At 35.9% G+C, this 16,436-nt stretch overlaps 3 protein-coding genes across 3 annotated transcripts; 2 read left to right on the top strand and 1 right to left on the bottom strand.

The window, feature by feature from the left end:
* Positions 1-4,691: 4,691 nt before the first annotated feature.
* On the bottom strand, positions 4,692-5,745 carry LOC134237501 (CCAAT/enhancer-binding protein gamma-like). The gene is made up of 2 exons (XM_062719587.1): positions 5,599-5,745; positions 4,692-5,250 (listed from the first exon to the last, which is right to left on the bottom strand). Exon 2 carries the CDS (start codon positions 5,240-5,242, stop codon positions 4,868-4,870), a length of 375 nt encoding a protein of 124 aa, XP_062575571.1. The 5' UTR covers positions 5,243-5,250; positions 5,599-5,745; the 3' UTR covers positions 4,692-4,867.
* Positions 5,746-6,274: 529 nt separating this feature from the next.
* On the top strand, positions 6,275-7,477 carry LOC134237500 (uncharacterized). Its single transcript, XM_062719586.1, has one exon. It carries the CDS (start codon positions 6,296-6,298, stop codon positions 7,238-7,240), a length of 945 nt encoding a protein of 314 aa, XP_062575570.1. The 5' UTR covers positions 6,275-6,295; the 3' UTR covers positions 7,241-7,477.
* Positions 7,478-11,243: 3,766 nt separating this feature from the next.
* Positions 11,244-13,005, top strand: LOC134237498 (CCAAT/enhancer-binding protein beta-like). Its single transcript, XM_062719585.1, has one exon. The coding sequence runs from the start codon at positions 11,544-11,546 to the stop codon at positions 12,312-12,314; it is 771 nt and encodes a 256-aa protein (XP_062575569.1). The 5' UTR covers positions 11,244-11,543; the 3' UTR covers positions 12,315-13,005.
* Positions 13,006-16,436: the final 3,431 nt, after the last annotated feature.

Genomic DNA, 16,436 nt, shown 5'->3' with positions numbered 1-16,436 from the left:
AAGAGTAAAACCATAAAATGTTTGGATAAATTAACTGTTAATCTCTCGACAATCTTGATAAGTTTATCAATTCTCTACCAATAAAAAATCATGTTATTTAACAAACAAAAAAAATACAAAAAAATATGTTGATATTGCAGTAAACATACTTTTTGTTTCCTGTAACATTAAAACAAAACAAAACAAAAAAAAACGCTTTTTTTGTAGGTTTGTTTTCAAGTATGGATTTGACATATTGAAGCAACAACATATAGTTTCTATTTAAAACATTGATTACATTGGTTACGATAAATTAATCAAACATCCCTGCCACTGAAGTAAAGGAGGTACAGCTATTTAAGAATTAGATGAAAACATTTGACATCGTCTTTAAAAGCACGAAGCTAAACATCAATAAAGTCAATAGAAATCCCTCGATTGATATAAAAATGATCACATCTCTATTTAAGTGAAGGTTTATCATCGGATGAAATATTTATATAACGAAAAATACAATTTTTTACATTCTTTATAAACCATTGCCATCATTTGTTTTGTTTAAAAACTGAATGAATATTCAGAATTATTGCTTCTAGGCTATTTCAGCAAAGATCACTCTTCAAAAGGCTTTAAAGCAGCTAATCCAAGCAAAATGATCAGCATGAAAATATTTGAATTTGTACAATTTATGTCATACTATACATGGTGTTTCCTTCTTCTTTGCTGTTGATATTTAAGATTTATTAGTGTAGGTACCTGATTTCATTAAGGCTTGAATATACAATATTACATGAAAGATATCGATAAAAAGCGTTAAACAACATGCGCGCAATGCTACCTTTTCAGGTCAAAAATAATTTCCAAATTTTTTCACAATAGGTTAACATGTATGCCAACCAACCATGATGGTGACGTTGGCGCGTAAAAACGCCAAATAAAGATAGGGCTTTTCATCATGCCACCTCGGTTATGGTCAATGCAATATCACTGAAACTGATATTTATACAGCAGACAATCATACTCATTTTTTTCACCCGAGAATGAACAGAAACTCTCGGCTCTAATTTGGGCCGCCAGCTTGGCAACTTTACGTCGATTTTACTCTCACACGCGCACGTACGCGTCGTATGCCTTATGTTTTTAGCGTGCTTACACTGGGAAAATGTTTGTCGAGACTTTTTTTACCAGCTGGATTCTGTAAATTCTATCCTAAATCAAAAATTCGTGGAATTCATTGGGCGGGGGGATTTGTTGGCTTTGGAATAATACAGCTACTCTCAGCCATTAAGACTACGGTCGGAAGGGTTGAATAATAATCCTGTGACAAGGATAAATGCTCTGGTAGACTCAATGCACAGGGAAATCAAGTTTGTTACTGATGCGCAAGGGTTATTATGAGAATTTTTAGTTCTATTTTTTGGGGGGTGTCGACATATCAATTTCAATAACTCAGGAACTATCAGTCAAAATCACACACGATTTTGGTAACTTGTGAATTAAAAATGAATTAAAATGTATGATAACAATGCTGGAAAACATATTCTAAATGATTGTTTTAATTTAACTCAAAAGTTTAATATGCGTCCCTTTTTTCTTTCAGTATATAAATTAACATTAACATATTCATTTTAAGGGGCCATTTGAGACACTTATCATATATTGCTCTTTCTTCATGACAGCGTCCAAACCCGCACGCCCTGAAGAGTAAAGGGGTTTTCGGGATAAACAGTTAGTTAATATTTCGCAAGATCGTTGGCCGTTTGACTTTTTTCTATTTCCAAACTTTAAAAAAAACACCTTTAACAAGGAAGAAACAAGTCCAGGAAATCATTGTTTTGTTTTGAACATATTTTATTGAACGAGTCAAATGGATTGGAAACAAGTTCTTGCAACTTACAAGTTCCTCTCCATAAATATAACAATATGTCATGCAAATAATACATTAAAATATGATATTTATAATATTTTCAAGTGATACAAGTTAATTACAAATCAATTTAAAATCTACATGTTTCAGTAATAAATCTATGGACAGCAGCAAAAATTTTAATAATAGTTGATACAGGCAAATCTCTATCACCCCATAATAGTAGGTTAGTGTCAATTGTAACCAATTCTTCAAGCATGAACAGGTGGTTAAAAAGATTGTTTCTAGCATTTGCATACTTTGTATCATCATTGGATCTGCCATTTTCCAGTATACTAAGGGTCATACCCAAAAATGAGTTCTAAAAACAATCAGAAATTGGATAAAAAATGTTACGGACATGTGTTTTAATAAAAAGAGATTAATAAGTAAAATTATGAAGACTAAATAATTGAAAAGCGTCTTTTGCTTCTTTCCGAGCACGGAGGACATTATTTATTGAACAGCCCTCATAAATTGAATTTGCTGTCTAAAGCTGACCATGAAATGAGCTTTTCTGCATTAAAACATTTCTGGCAGATCTGTATGTCAACTGTAAATTTCACATTTTAACCTTTCTAAATTCTTGAGGACAGTTTTAACCAAATTGTAAACATGTTTGAAGGAAATTCTAGTTTCTTCAAGTGGTCGACCACTGCTTCTTTATGAGGAGATAATATAGAAATATTGAAATCATGTCAATGTGACTAATCGGCATGGGGTTGCTCACTCTCCGTGGCACCTGATCCAACCTCTGATGTTTTGGAGGTCTGTGTTTGCTCCACTCATATTTTGTGAAGTTTAGGAGACTTTTGAGCTTGAATATTGTTTGTTATCTCCATATACTTCATTCTTTTAAAAAAAAAATTCTTCAGAATAGTGAAGACATATGAACAAGCATTTAGTGGAGATAGATTAAGTTTTTCAAATGATAACTGAAGAAATGAATTTAATAAACATCCAAGTTATCCTGTATAACCTTGGTTGGAGCAGTTCATGCTTTATAATCCATAAAAAGTTAAGAAAAGCATATTGCTCTTTCCAACAAGAGGCCCACGGGCCTTATTGGTCACCTGAGCATCATGCAACAACTTTCAAATGATTGAATTTGTTTCATGTTTTAAGCTAGATGCTAAGGCATTCACAATTTTGGAAGAGGCACTCTTTCTCAACATAACTATGTACTTAGTTAGTTTATTTAAAACCTAGGAGCAGAGAAGATTTTCAGATTTAATGCATTTTCACTATATAATCAATAGAGCCCCGCCCTAACACCAGAACCCCTGACCCTGGGGTCAAAAAATTCACAATTTTGGTAGAGGCACTCTTGCTCATTTTAACTATGTACTTAGTTAGGTTATTTAAAACCTAAGAGCAGAGAATATTTTCAAAGATTTAATGCATTTTCACTACATAATCAATAGAGCCCCGCCCTAACACCAGAACCCCTGACCCTGGGACCATGAATTTCACAATTTTGGTAGAGGCACTCTTGCTCATCATAATTATTTACTGAATTAGTGTATTTAATACCTAGGAGCAGAGAAGAAGATTTTCAAATATTTAATGCATTTTCATTATATAATCAATATAGAGCCCCGCCCTAACACCAGAACCCCTGACCCTGGGGCCATGAATTTCACAATTTTGGTAGAGGCACTCTTGCTCATCATAATTATTTACTGAATTAGTGTTTTTTATGCCTAGGAGCAGAGAAGAAGATTTTCAAAGATTTAATGCATTTTCATTATATAATCAATATAGAGCCCCGCCCTAACACCAGAATCCCTGACCCTGGGGCCATGAATTTCACAATTTTGGTAGAGGCACTCTTGCTCATCATAATTATTTACTGAATCAGTGTTTTTTATGCCTAGGAGCAGAGAAGAAGATTTTCAAAGATTTAATGCATTTTCATTATATAATCAGTATAGAGCCCCGCTCTAACACCAGTACCCTTGACCCAGGGGCCATAAAATTCAAAATTTATGAAGAGACACTCTTGCTCATCATAACTATGTGCTTAATTAATTTATTTAATACTCAGGAACAGAGAAGAAGATTTTCAAAGAAATAATGCATTTTCACTATATAATCAATAGAGCCCCACCCTAACACCAGAACCCCTGACCCTGGGGCCATGAATTTCACAATTTTGGTAGAGGACTCAATGCTGATTACAATCATACCAACAGTTTGACTGCTTGATGTCAGGGAGTAAAGAAGAAGATTTTTAAAGATTGCACTATTTTTAGTTGTTTTTGCCCCACCCCCCAGGCCCCAGGGGGGCCGGGACCACGAAATTCACAATTTTTGTTCCCCTTCACCCATAGATGCTATATGCCAAATTTGGTTGAAATTGGTTCAGTGGTTTCAGAGAAGAAGCTGAAAATGTTTAAATGTTAACGCACGACGCACGACGGACGACGACGGACAAAAACGGATAGCAATAGGTCACCTGAGTTTACTCAGGTGACCTAAAAAATTTAAGAGTTAATGCCTGACACTGCTCTCCAGGGGAAAAAGATAGGAAATGAGCTCAACATTCCAATCTTTACAAACAAGTTACAAACTCATTTGTCTGCTGATCCTAAAATCATGCAGCTGCATTAAATTGGTTCTGAGAAGTGCTCTGATAGGGTTTGTTTGCTATTCTGGCTCGATCATTCCGATTTTTTTTTCTGTCAAGTTAGTTACAAGTTAACTTCTCCTTGGTCTGTCAAACAGCTCAAGTTTCTTTAAATGAGATTTACATTCAACTTTATTCTCATACCTCTTAATGCTTTACATAAAAAAGAAAGGCATCTGTAAAGACAAAACTTTATTTATCACCGCCATCTTTTGTTTGCATGTAACTAAAATGTATGAAACTAGAGCACTGTATGTGAGTTGATTGTAAACAATATTATCTTTTGCTGATTTATATATAATAAAATGGACCAATGCACATGAAAGATCGAGATCTATCTCCAGTGTTTGGAGTCACTGTTTCTGTTTAGATGAGCTGTACTGATGGTCGGAGATTGGTGCCCGCGCATCAGTGGATTCTATGGCACTGTCCGACTGGGCTACGCTGCCTGCATGAGCCAAGAATAAGTCTTTTAAAACACTCAGTTCCTTTGAAAGAATTTGAACCTTTTGTTCCAACATTTCATTTTCTGCTCGCAATCTATTCACTTGCTCAATTGTCTCCTTAGCTTTTTGTCTGGAACGCTCTCTACTCTTTTTTACTGCTATGTTATTTCTTTCCCTCCTTTTCAAATACTCATCTGTGTCTTTTTCCATTCTAGCACGTTTGGGAGGTTTATCACATGACTCTCCGTCTGAACCATCATAATCCGGCCGTTTTGGTGCCATCTTACAACCTACAAACAGACATTCACTATTGCATCACAACATTTAAATAGAGTGATCTCCCCCTCGCTAGATTTAGTACCTGATGCAATAAATGTTTTTAGTGTATGTGACCCTTTTTAAACCATGAATTTCATATCATTTAAAATAATGGAAACATTCTAGTCAATTTTAGCGAAAACAGAAAAACAATATTTAACTTTGGGTACAAAACAATAGACGAAATGATTGCAAAATCAAAAACCGGAAGTAGAATTGTCAATATCAACAAACCAAAAGAAGCTTTGATCATCGTATCTCTGAACGATAATCGTATTTTTTGATAGAACAAATCAAAATAAAGTTTGAAAAAATCTTACCTGATATCCACTTCGATATTAAAGGCAAATATTTCTTTCAAAAGCAATCTGTATACTAATGGCCTTCCATGCAATTTATCTGTGATGCAATCAACTTCTTCGCCAATCGGTAAGCACTTCCTTTATTCAGTGCAGAATGATCATTAAAATTAAGATACCAATTAACTCTTTGATATTATAGGGAAAAATGTATCTTAAAATATTTTACACGTTATATGAAATTTAAAAAACATAGAAGAAATTTTTTGAAAGGGTCATACCGCACAAAATGGAATTTCCCACTTTCGGAATTCTCTAGAATCTCACTCCACACTCGAGAAAACCTAAAGGAGTTTTCCAGCAATATTTACGTCAAGACTAATGAAGTGGTAATGTTTATTTTTAGGAACCAATGAAAATCGGTCCTTCTTACATCATATTCTAAATTTAGAATTAAGGCAAACTATACCTGATACATCATTGCGACTTACAAAATAGTTCTTGATTCTCATCAAACTAAAAAACGAAATAAGCATGTGTTGGATTTTTAAAAAGTTAAATTTATTTTTCTTTTGATTATAGTGTATATTTTTATGAATACTTTATCTTTTACTAGGCTAATTATATATTTTTGCAATTTTGACTTTGCGTAGTAATACATCGATAACCCCGACTAATATCTATATATACGTTGAGATCACGATGTTTCGTCAGTGGTATGTCTAACAACTCCAGAGTGAGACAAGTAAACGACCGCAATCTTCAAGATTCGCGTGTGAACATAACACAGGCTTTCGGGTCTGTCTTTGGGGTGACAACACAAGAGGAGGCGCTGGATTTCCCAATAATTTCATTTGACGAGAACATTTTCCCAGGTTCACCATGTCCTCAAGAAAATTTGATGGAATCGCTAAACCTGTACGATACTGAACAGGGCAAGAAAACGCAAGTAACGATTTCACTTGATAATCCGGGCCAGTTTGACTTGGACCCGCTCTTAGAAAATTCAGTTGACATTCAATTACTGCTGAATAACTCCACACACGTTAACGACGCCGCTTTAGAGAGCATTATTTTGGGGGAGAAGACCGCTGACCCAGTTACCTGTGTCCCATTTACTGAACTGCAAACAGCACAAACAAGTGCCTTACCTACTTTAAAAGAATTTGACTTTATGTCAAGTCAGGACCAAATTACAACGAGTACAGAGACTGGCTGGTCAGTCTCAACCATCAAGGGGGAGGATCTCAGCACATGTGACGTCGACAGTCTCGTGCACTCACCGTCCGGGTCTGAACACGACGTCACTTCATCGACCCTCACCCCTCCGACTTCGCCCCTTCAGATAGTGCGTGGTCGTCCCGGCAGAAAGCCATCCGCGGGGGGTCCCATCAGACCAAATAGAAAGAAGCAACCAGCTAAAGGGACCGAGGAATATCTAGATAAACGAGTCAGAAACAACATCGCTGTGCGAAAAAGTAGAGACAAAGCAAAGAAAAAGCAACAAGAAACAGAGGAAAGAGTGCAAGAACTGACCACAGAAAACGAAAATTTACAAAAGAAACTTGACTTGTTAACAAAAGAACTTAATGTGCTTAAGAGTTTGTTCATCAATGTTGGTGCCTCTCTACCCTCAAAATTTGAAGAAATCATGGCAAGGTGACCTTCAATCCAGAACTTTGTTGAGCCCCAAATTTTGGTGGGACTTTGATGTAAATAGAACTTCTTTAAACCATGCAGATAGCTGCTTTGTGTTTGAGACTTGTAAATATTGTGTATCTAAAGCCGAACATGATGACGGCAATGCTGTTTTTATAACAAGTATTTGTTGTTGTTGTTGTTGTATATCACATTTTATATCTTTTCTAAATACTAGTTGTAATAAAAATTTAAAACTTAATCAGTGTTTGATTTGAAGTTTTCAAGAGGAAACAAAGGGACACGATGTTAGTTATTTAAAATGGGCCTAATATTTGGCCACTGAATTGGACATAATTTGTTAAAACTTTATCACTGCTGGGGAAATAATGAAAGTGTCATTTAATATTGAAAGATACGACATATTATTAATTTTACTATGTCTTTGTGGATGACATGGCGTGAGAGCGCCACTCCCCGGGCGACTTGGTATATATCCGGTGGTGATGAAAACCCATGTGAAGATGTGTCAGATCGACAACTTATAATTAATATTAAAAATTGTGTCCTACACGATATAACCATATCATCGAAACATATACTTTTTAACAAAAGGCACGCAGATCCGGCTAGCCTACCATGCAAGCATCCCCAAACACTTCTTCAACTGATACCCCCTCTTTATTTTGCACTGCTGTATTTTTAGACACTGTTGTTACTGAGTATGGAACCGTTTCCCCACGATTCAAGGAGCCTCTATAGGCCTACACATTGTTGTTGTTTTTTTGCATTGAGAAAGTTTAATTGTATAAAGATTGAGGATACTTCCTAGTATTTACTTTTCTATGTCATGCTCAACGTAGGGTTGTGTTTACACCCCCCCCCCCCCTCAAGTGTTGAAAAACAATAATTATAAACAGTATTATTGATCAGAAAGCAATATGATTACTAGTGGGGTGCTTTTACACATCCAAATAGTGTTCAAAAATTAAATTATCTTGGCAAAAAAAAAAGTTTGAATTACAGATTGGGTAAAACATCGTAAATTTCGATAACCTTCATCTACATGTAGGTATAGATTACTCTCTAAACTTCATAAAAATAATACCGAATCAGAACTATTTAGTAAGCAGTGCAGAGGTGGAGCTACTAGTAAAGATTTTCAAATTTTGTAAAACTCTTACCTGTTATTTTTTCCTTTAGCTTTTAATTTAATGCTAGGTACTTGAATTTTTAAGACAAAGTGGAATTTAGATTTGTTAATTGGCATAAGCATATATTTTGTGAAGAAATAGATTAATTCAGGGGAAAATATATTTAATGGACTCTGAAACACTATTATGTTTTTCCCTCCAAGCTAATTTTCCTTCTAGCACATTTTTTCCGTACTTCGAGTTTTGTATACGAGTTATAACCCTTGAGCCACGCTTTGAGTTGAGCCAAAAACTGCAAAGATCTGTGAAACTCTGAAGCCCCCGTAAGACAGCTCGGCAACGTTTAAGTTTTTCAAATGTAGGTTAAAACGCCAAAACCAAGAGTTCAAAAATTCGGTAGTCGAATAGTGGTCTAGATCACGAGAAATATACACGTATGAAAAATTAAAGTACCCCGGCAACCATTCCAAAATTCATATAGGTCCATTACTTCTGCAATCTATGTATGGCAAGGCAATGGAAACAATAAATATAAACTCTGTTGTTGGGTCATTTGCAGCCACAACATTAAATACTAGTTTTACCTATTTTAATACCTATTTTTATTTATAAATTTTGCCATTCACACAGTGCATTTTACAAACACATGCTGATTTAACTACTTTCTCTGGGGAAGAAAATCTCCAGTGTTATTCTTTTAACTGTGACAAAATACCATTCTTTCCCATTTTATCTATTTAAGTGAATTACAGGTCAGCACTGCACCATGACCGTAAGGACCGGGTGGGAGGGGGCGTGGTCGGCAATAATTTTGCCATTATATAGTATAATATGAAAAACATAGTATACTGGCCGTGCCATCTCAATGAAAACGTCTGATGACTTTTTTACTTGCTTGTTAATGAATTTTTGGTAGACCTAGTTGATAGTATCCCTACTGAAAATATATCAGTGGCTGTGTCCCCTTCCCCCTCCAGTTGTGAAATTGTTTCCTACGGGCCTATGCACATTTGAAAATGTAATAAAGACGACCAAATCAACTAGAGATACTGTGAGCACTGAGCTCACTAAATGATACCCCCCGCCTCCCATATGAATAAAATGGCAGTGTCCATGTTTTGCTCTGGAAAATCCAAAATATATGTCAGATCAAAAAGTAAAATACGAGATGCACAATGGCAATATGTAATAAAAATTCTGTGAAAGTTTCATTCAATTTCCTTCAGTGGTATGAGAGGAGTTGCGGATAAGAGATGGGTACCCCAAAGCGTAACAGACGGACGGACGGACATACCGATTACTATATACCCTCCCGCTTTTCAAGCGGGGGGTATAAATATGTTTTGTCAATAGACTACCTTAAAAGAGAATGGAACTAGCTTTTGGTGCATTTTTTTTTCTTGCTGCGATTCTCCAATATGTAGAGATACACAGGAGCGATAACTCTTGTAGTGTTATTGACAGAAGAAATCGCACAGATTCATAATTTATTCATAATTAAGATTATTTTACTTCTGACAAAAATCTAAAAAAAAATATGCCATGTGACTATATCAATTACTAGTACTGGGTAGTGGGTACTAGAAGAACAGTTATGTTAGCATTTAATCCAAAGGAAAATATCGAATGCAATGATATGAAAATTATAATACTAGCATTCATGCAATATACACATACGCTTTGAAAAGCTGTCAGTTAATGATTTTTATACCCCCGGTAAATACTGCGGATGCTGCGTGCTTTTCTGACATTGATTTGTTTTCCTTTATTTACCGGTTGCCATGGCAATCTGTAAACTTCCCTAGGTCTGACCCGGTTCCTGCTGTTCCAATTCTTGACATTGTACTGGATAATGACTCCTCAGACCCGCTCGCCTGTCCATTCAGGATTCTACACGGCCAACAACAGGAATCTGTAGGTTCTAATCCTAAATTAATCCGTTTACCGAGATTAGTAGATTTAATTAATAACAAGTAAGCATGGGTAAATAAGAAGGACGGCAAGTGGTCTTTCAATGTTTGGATACCGGTAGATATATCGCTGTCATATTAATAACTGCCTATACCGGTATTAACACAATGCCTTTCATCTATTATTTATTTGGAATACTTCGTGGTTAGTAAGGGATTATGAAAGTACTGAAGTATAAAATGTGCGTGCCAGCCATATACAAGATATATTCATTGCGTTCTGACTTTTGTATCCCTGTTGGTTTTTCAGTTATAAAATGAATATCAACAATTAAATAATGATCAGAGATATGGACAAATGCAGTTGTAATGCAAAAAGGTCCAACAAAAATTTAACAAGTACTACAGTACTATGAAAGGATTAATATATTTTATAAAACTAATTAAAAAATATAGAGAGATGCTAAATCATACAGAAAAAACTTGTCAATAATAAAAAAATACTGTTTTATTTCTACATGAACATCTTAAATAAATTACATAAAATATATAGTTTAAAAACTTAATTATTTTTTTCATAAATTTGGTGTTTCTGGAAGGTAAATACATCCGAATGATTAACAACACGCTAACCAGAGTAATAGAATCTAAATTTAATGCATACAATACAGAATAAAAAGGTTTTTAAAGCTAGTTCTAAAAGACACGAGAGGGATGGGTCACTGTATAGCACCCGGCGAGTACTAGTAAATAGAACCCCTTTTCTTTTTCGGGTCTTGTATAATGTCTACGCGTTGGTCCACGACATATAAAAAGAAAACCATTTGAATAAATATACACGAATGCATTATGTCAGGTGCTAAGTAGATTTCATCTTAAAATAGATTTTTTAGACGTCATTAGGCTATTTTTAAAACAGATAGACATATCCCATTTACTGTGTGCCATTCCATTGTACTCTAAGGTGGTCTATTTGTTTTGCTACACAAGAGCGAACATTTCAACATAATGTGACGTCACTTGTGTAGCAACAACGAAGCGTCACATGTTGAATTAGTAATACACTTTATACCGGGACTTACCTGGGCGCAAGCCGATATAAATTTAAAAGGCAAGAGCAGGAAATCCACAATCCGTAGTTAACCGGCAAAGCGAGCACATCGTGTGTACTGTTAGCGCTCCAGCCGCGATCAGCTAAACTCCCGGATGGCCTAGTGAATCCTGTTGGCCACTACGAGATAATTGCACTGCATGATACAGACTTATGATGGAAAGGAACCCCTTCGACTTGGACCCAGTGCTGGAAAATTCTGTGGACATCCAAGAACTTTTTGATAACTCCACTCAGGTGAATGACGAAACGTTAGAGAAGCTTATCTTGGATATTAAATCTAATGACATTGTCCAGAGTGTAGCTAGTAGTGAGGACTTAACCACACTAGTGAACGCTGCCCCGGTCACGGTGCAGGCTCAGCCCGTCCCAGACCAATCGCTTATCGCCCAGCTCAGCAGCTTTGACAACCTCGAGTTTGTACTCAATCCGGAACAGGTGTCGTCCTGTTTACAATCTGTCAGAGAAACGCTTCATTCCACGGGGTCGGCGGGATCTGACGATCTTGACCACTCATCATCCGGGTCATACGTAGATTCAGAGGCCTCGGATCAGGACCTTTCATCACTTGTGACCCCGCCCCCGAGTCCCATGGACGTGGAGTATGTTCCCCGTCCCCGGGGACGACCAGGGAGGAAACCGTCCGCAGGCGGACCGGTGAAAAAGAAGAGACAACCAGAAAAAGGTACTCGTGAATATTTTGAAAAAAGAGCTAGAAACAATCTTGCAATTCGCAAATGTCGTGAAAAGGCTAAGCTAAAACAAGTTGAAATGGAAGAGCGAATGCAATATCTGGAATCTGAAAATGTGCAACTGAAAGGAAAACTGGATGCCATGTCCAAACAGCTTGAACTTTTGAAAAACTTTGTGATCTCAAACGGTGCCAATCTTCCAGAAAACATTGCAAAAGTAGCGAAGAGCTGACAGGATTTCATTTCCATCATTCATTCTTTGACAATCCAACTATGTTGTGCATTTTGTGATGCTGCATCTATATAGACTTAATATTTTGTACCTTTTTAAATAATGTTAACGAGATATTGTCGGTATTACAAGATGTCAATTCTAAATCATTATCTCTGAAATGGCGAGCAATTTTCATATCATTTTACATATTTTAAAGCATTACGTGCGTGCAGTCAGCCAGAACGCTGCTCCAATTCTTAACCTACACCCGAGTTACCCCAAATCCTCGTCACGATTTTTCTTGTTCAGGGAGGGCAGTCATGCGGAACCTATTATGCCTACCTGTAAATACCTGGGCTAATCGATGAAGTATATTGTCGATGTGAATAATTGGAACGCGTCTTTACTTTTTTTAACAAAAGACCTTGGAAAAATCAACTGTTAGTTTTGCCATTGGGTATTAGTTACGGAGCTGACCATGGCGTTTTTTTTTTACTGCATGTGGCATTATCATGATTATACACTGTGTAAATATTTTACCCTAGAACTGCGAGCAGTTCGATCTTTACAAATGGTGTACAATTATTTTTTTTTTATATATTTCAGTAGACCTGAAGTGTTATTTTATAATTATAATTAAGTGACTGTGCATTCATTGTCTTTTGATACAATGGTTGGTACAGTCTATGTTAATAAATTATGTTCATTAAATGATAACATTTGTTTGTAGTTGCACTTTCTTTATCAATAGAAAGAGTGGGAAACTACAACTCTATGAACACAGTTTAATTAAGCTTGATTTTGATACGTTAGACTGTTGAGCTGCAATGTGGTACTTGACCTTTGGTCTGTTCGCCACTATTTCAGTTAGGCTCTGTACATGAGTCCTGCTGAACAAACACCACAGAATAATGGACAGTAATGGAGGTATAGAAGCAAAAATCGAACGTGTCAGGTCGTATAATTATAAGCGGCCGAATTGTGTTTGTATTAGTTCAAGTTATATGTAAATAATACCATTTTTCTTCAGTCAACATTGATTGCACGCACGATGGATTGTCAATAGCTTTCACTTAAAGGGGAACCTAGTTAAATCACAATCTAGAACACTAATCCCTCGCTGTACAAATACTATCAAATAACAAATTCTTCAAAAATAGTAGAAAACGGCACCAAAAGAAAAGAGGGAGAGATGAAAAAGGGGGAAATATGAGAGCGAAAAAGCACGCTAACCCTGCGTCCACCCGGGGTCGATAAACATCGCCAACCAATAGCTATGAAATATTCAAGCAATTTTGATGTTTAGCCAAGATTTGTATGACAACCATATATCGATTTGTTATGGACAAGTTGATGAAGACATCTCTGTTAGTAACATGAAAGGAAATATGCATCTTGACCCCAACCTCTCCCCCAGGAATATGTAACGCCTACCAATCAAGTACAGTGTAAGGCTTGAGTTTATAGAGCATACATCATAGGTGTATCATCCAAGACTTTGAATGAACTCGATGAAGTGATGGCGTAAATGAAAACGCAAAAAGAATGGGGGAAAGTGACCACATTCATTTTTGTGGTGATTTAATTTTATTAATTTTAATTATCTTTTTAAATTTTATTTAAGAGTCAAAAGTAATTTTATATACATATAATTAGTAAAAATGAATAAATTGTGTTGTTGCTATTATTTATAATCGTTATACAACTTATGCAATTATTTCTTACAAAATTTTAAGAGGACACTTCTGTATCACAGTATAATATTACAAGCTAAGTTTGCATGAAACAGGTTAATCATAGCCCCACTCTATTATCATGGATTCTTCATTTAAAATTGAGCATCGTTGAATCCTGTCTATGAAACACTGAAATCGCCACAGCAATACAATAATTAAAACAATCCGCTACATTGATCATCTGTGTGTAGGTTGAGCGAATATACATAACATCTTCTCTGGTCGATTCTACCCTATCTCCCCTGTTATTGATCTATTACCAATAACCTAAATACATTTTTAACATCTGAGCCCCGACTTCTGTCGGTTCAGAGAGGATGTGATGTTTGACTACAAGTGTCTGATTGATGAGGAATTCCTCAACTCAACACGCTCAAGGCTACAACAGATAAAGAGAAGCTACATTCCAATAGCAGCTGATATAAGGGCGTGACGTATTGATTATACCTCGGGAGGGGTGAGGTAGGGGTTAATGTTACAGCGAAAGGAGGCCCCATAGAATCACCATGTCAGCTAGTTTGCTTTAACATGATCACGCACATACAAAGTTTTAAAATGAAGTGTTTTGAAAAGGGTTTAAAATTGGCTGACAATCGTGATCTTTCTAGTGTAAATATCATTGACTTAAAACCAACGGATTTCAATGCCTCCCCCAACCACGACACGGGTGAGCGAGTAATTAAAGCTTCGCACTAACACCGACTTATTCCTTCATTTACACTGATATTATCAAAATATAATGCTATGGGTAAAATCATGATATTCTCACAATCATATTTGATAGAAAATTGCTTAATTTGGTTAGCATCAAGCAATCAATGAATTTCATTTGATTATCAAAAAAAAAAAACTGTTTCTGTGGCTGGTACCCCCGTATGGCAGCCCATTGCAAATGTTAAAGATAATGGTACCATATGAAAAGTTTCGTCACATGAAATATATCTGCGAAATTAGAAAGCATTAGCAGCACACGTTCAAAAGTAAAGGACAAGGTTATGATCGTTTTTCAACCTCCGAGGTCAACTTGAAGGATTAAAAAAAATAGTTCCCAATTAAAGGCCCTGTCACAAGAAAATGGACTGTGAAATATGAAAGCCCTAGCATCAAATGCTCAAATGCTATGGCCAAGGATAAAGTTTTTCAAAACTAGGCCAAACTTCAAGGTCAAGGCTAAACGGTCAAAATTGTTGGTGCCCAGGGGATGACCGTCTTTTAAGGAATATATCTGTAAAATATGAAAGCACTAGCACTAACAATGTATATGTGATGGCCATAGCTAAATCTAGACAAAGTGCAAGGTCAAGACATTAAAAAAAATAATCATACACAAGGTAAGGTTTTATTACAAGAAGTTAACATAAGAAATATGAAAGTCCCATCACCAGCCGTTCAAAATATATGGCTATAGTTTGGGAAAAAAATGAAAAATTTGGTCAAAATGCAAGTTCAAGGGCTAGAGGTCAATATATTTACCCAAAAGAAAAGTTTCTCACAATGAACTACAACCCACAAAAGTTATGGGCAAGGTTAAAGTTTTTTTTTACAAACAAACAACTAGACAGACAGACGGACGGACACAGTAAAAAGTATGTGCCTCCGAATCTTCAATTTTCTTGGCATAAAAATCGTAAAACACCTCCCGTAAAACTGAGAGGGGAGTTGAAAGCAATTAGTTGTAATTAATGATTTAAACGAATGTTTTAAACATGTATACAATGGATGTGAATTTTTGTGTTGGTTTTTCTGCATGCCTATATATATATATATTGATTATTCAGTCGATAGGTACAGCGGGTAAAAATATCGCCCATCATCCGATACTGGCCCTGGAGTGCTATAAACGTGTAGTAGATATAGATTCCTTTACCGCTTTTGATCTTCAACAAACATTGAGGAAAACCCCATGACTAAGCGAATTTGTCACTAATAACAAGATGTATTTTTCCATGATGCACGTTAAACATGTTAAAATGCATAATGATTTATAAGAAAGAGGGCATGCTTGATGTATTTAGATAAACAAAACCAGTTCATCTAGGGAAAGTCCGGATTTTCCCAACTCATTAATAATTATTTTAAGCACGTGGCGCTTCGCGAAAACAATCAACATGTCAGTCTTGAGAGGTTTTTTGAATGACAGCATATATGAAGGCCAAAACGGCAACAACAACTTTAATTTCGCTTTACTATTCTTGCATATATTTAAAATAATTCTAAGAATTATATAATACGTCACTTATTCATCACATGCGTTTAAATATTTATATATGTATATCATCAATCACGGACTTCGAAATATAACAAATACTCATTTAAACAGAGAAATCACAGTAAATCGCCACCGAGCCGGATATTTTGGTTATGTGGTACTTCGATCGAGAGATGTAGCGGATGCTCGATTTAC

Source organism: Saccostrea cucullata, unplaced genomic scaffold, assembly GCF_032062105.1.
Source record: "Saccostrea cucullata isolate Sc308-1 unplaced genomic scaffold, CSIRO_AGI_Scuc_v1 ctg289, whole genome shotgun sequence".
NCBI classification, from domain to species: domain Eukaryota; kingdom Metazoa; phylum Mollusca; class Bivalvia; order Ostreida; family Ostreidae; genus Saccostrea; species Saccostrea cuccullata.
This window is presented reverse-complemented; position numbering and strand designations above follow the sequence as displayed.

What these genes read in the sequence shown, in the direction of transcription:
- LOC134237501 (XM_062719587.1), bottom strand. Translation starts at nt 5,242, where the DNA reads ATGGCACCAAAACGGCCGGATTATGATGGTTCAGACGGAGAGTCATGT.
- LOC134237500 (XM_062719586.1), top strand. Translation starts at nt 6,296, where the DNA reads ATGTCTAACAACTCCAGAGTGAGACAAGTAAACGACCGCAATCTTCAA.
- LOC134237498 (XM_062719585.1), top strand. Translation starts at nt 11,544, where the DNA reads ATGATGGAAAGGAACCCCTTCGACTTGGACCCAGTGCTGGAAAATTCT.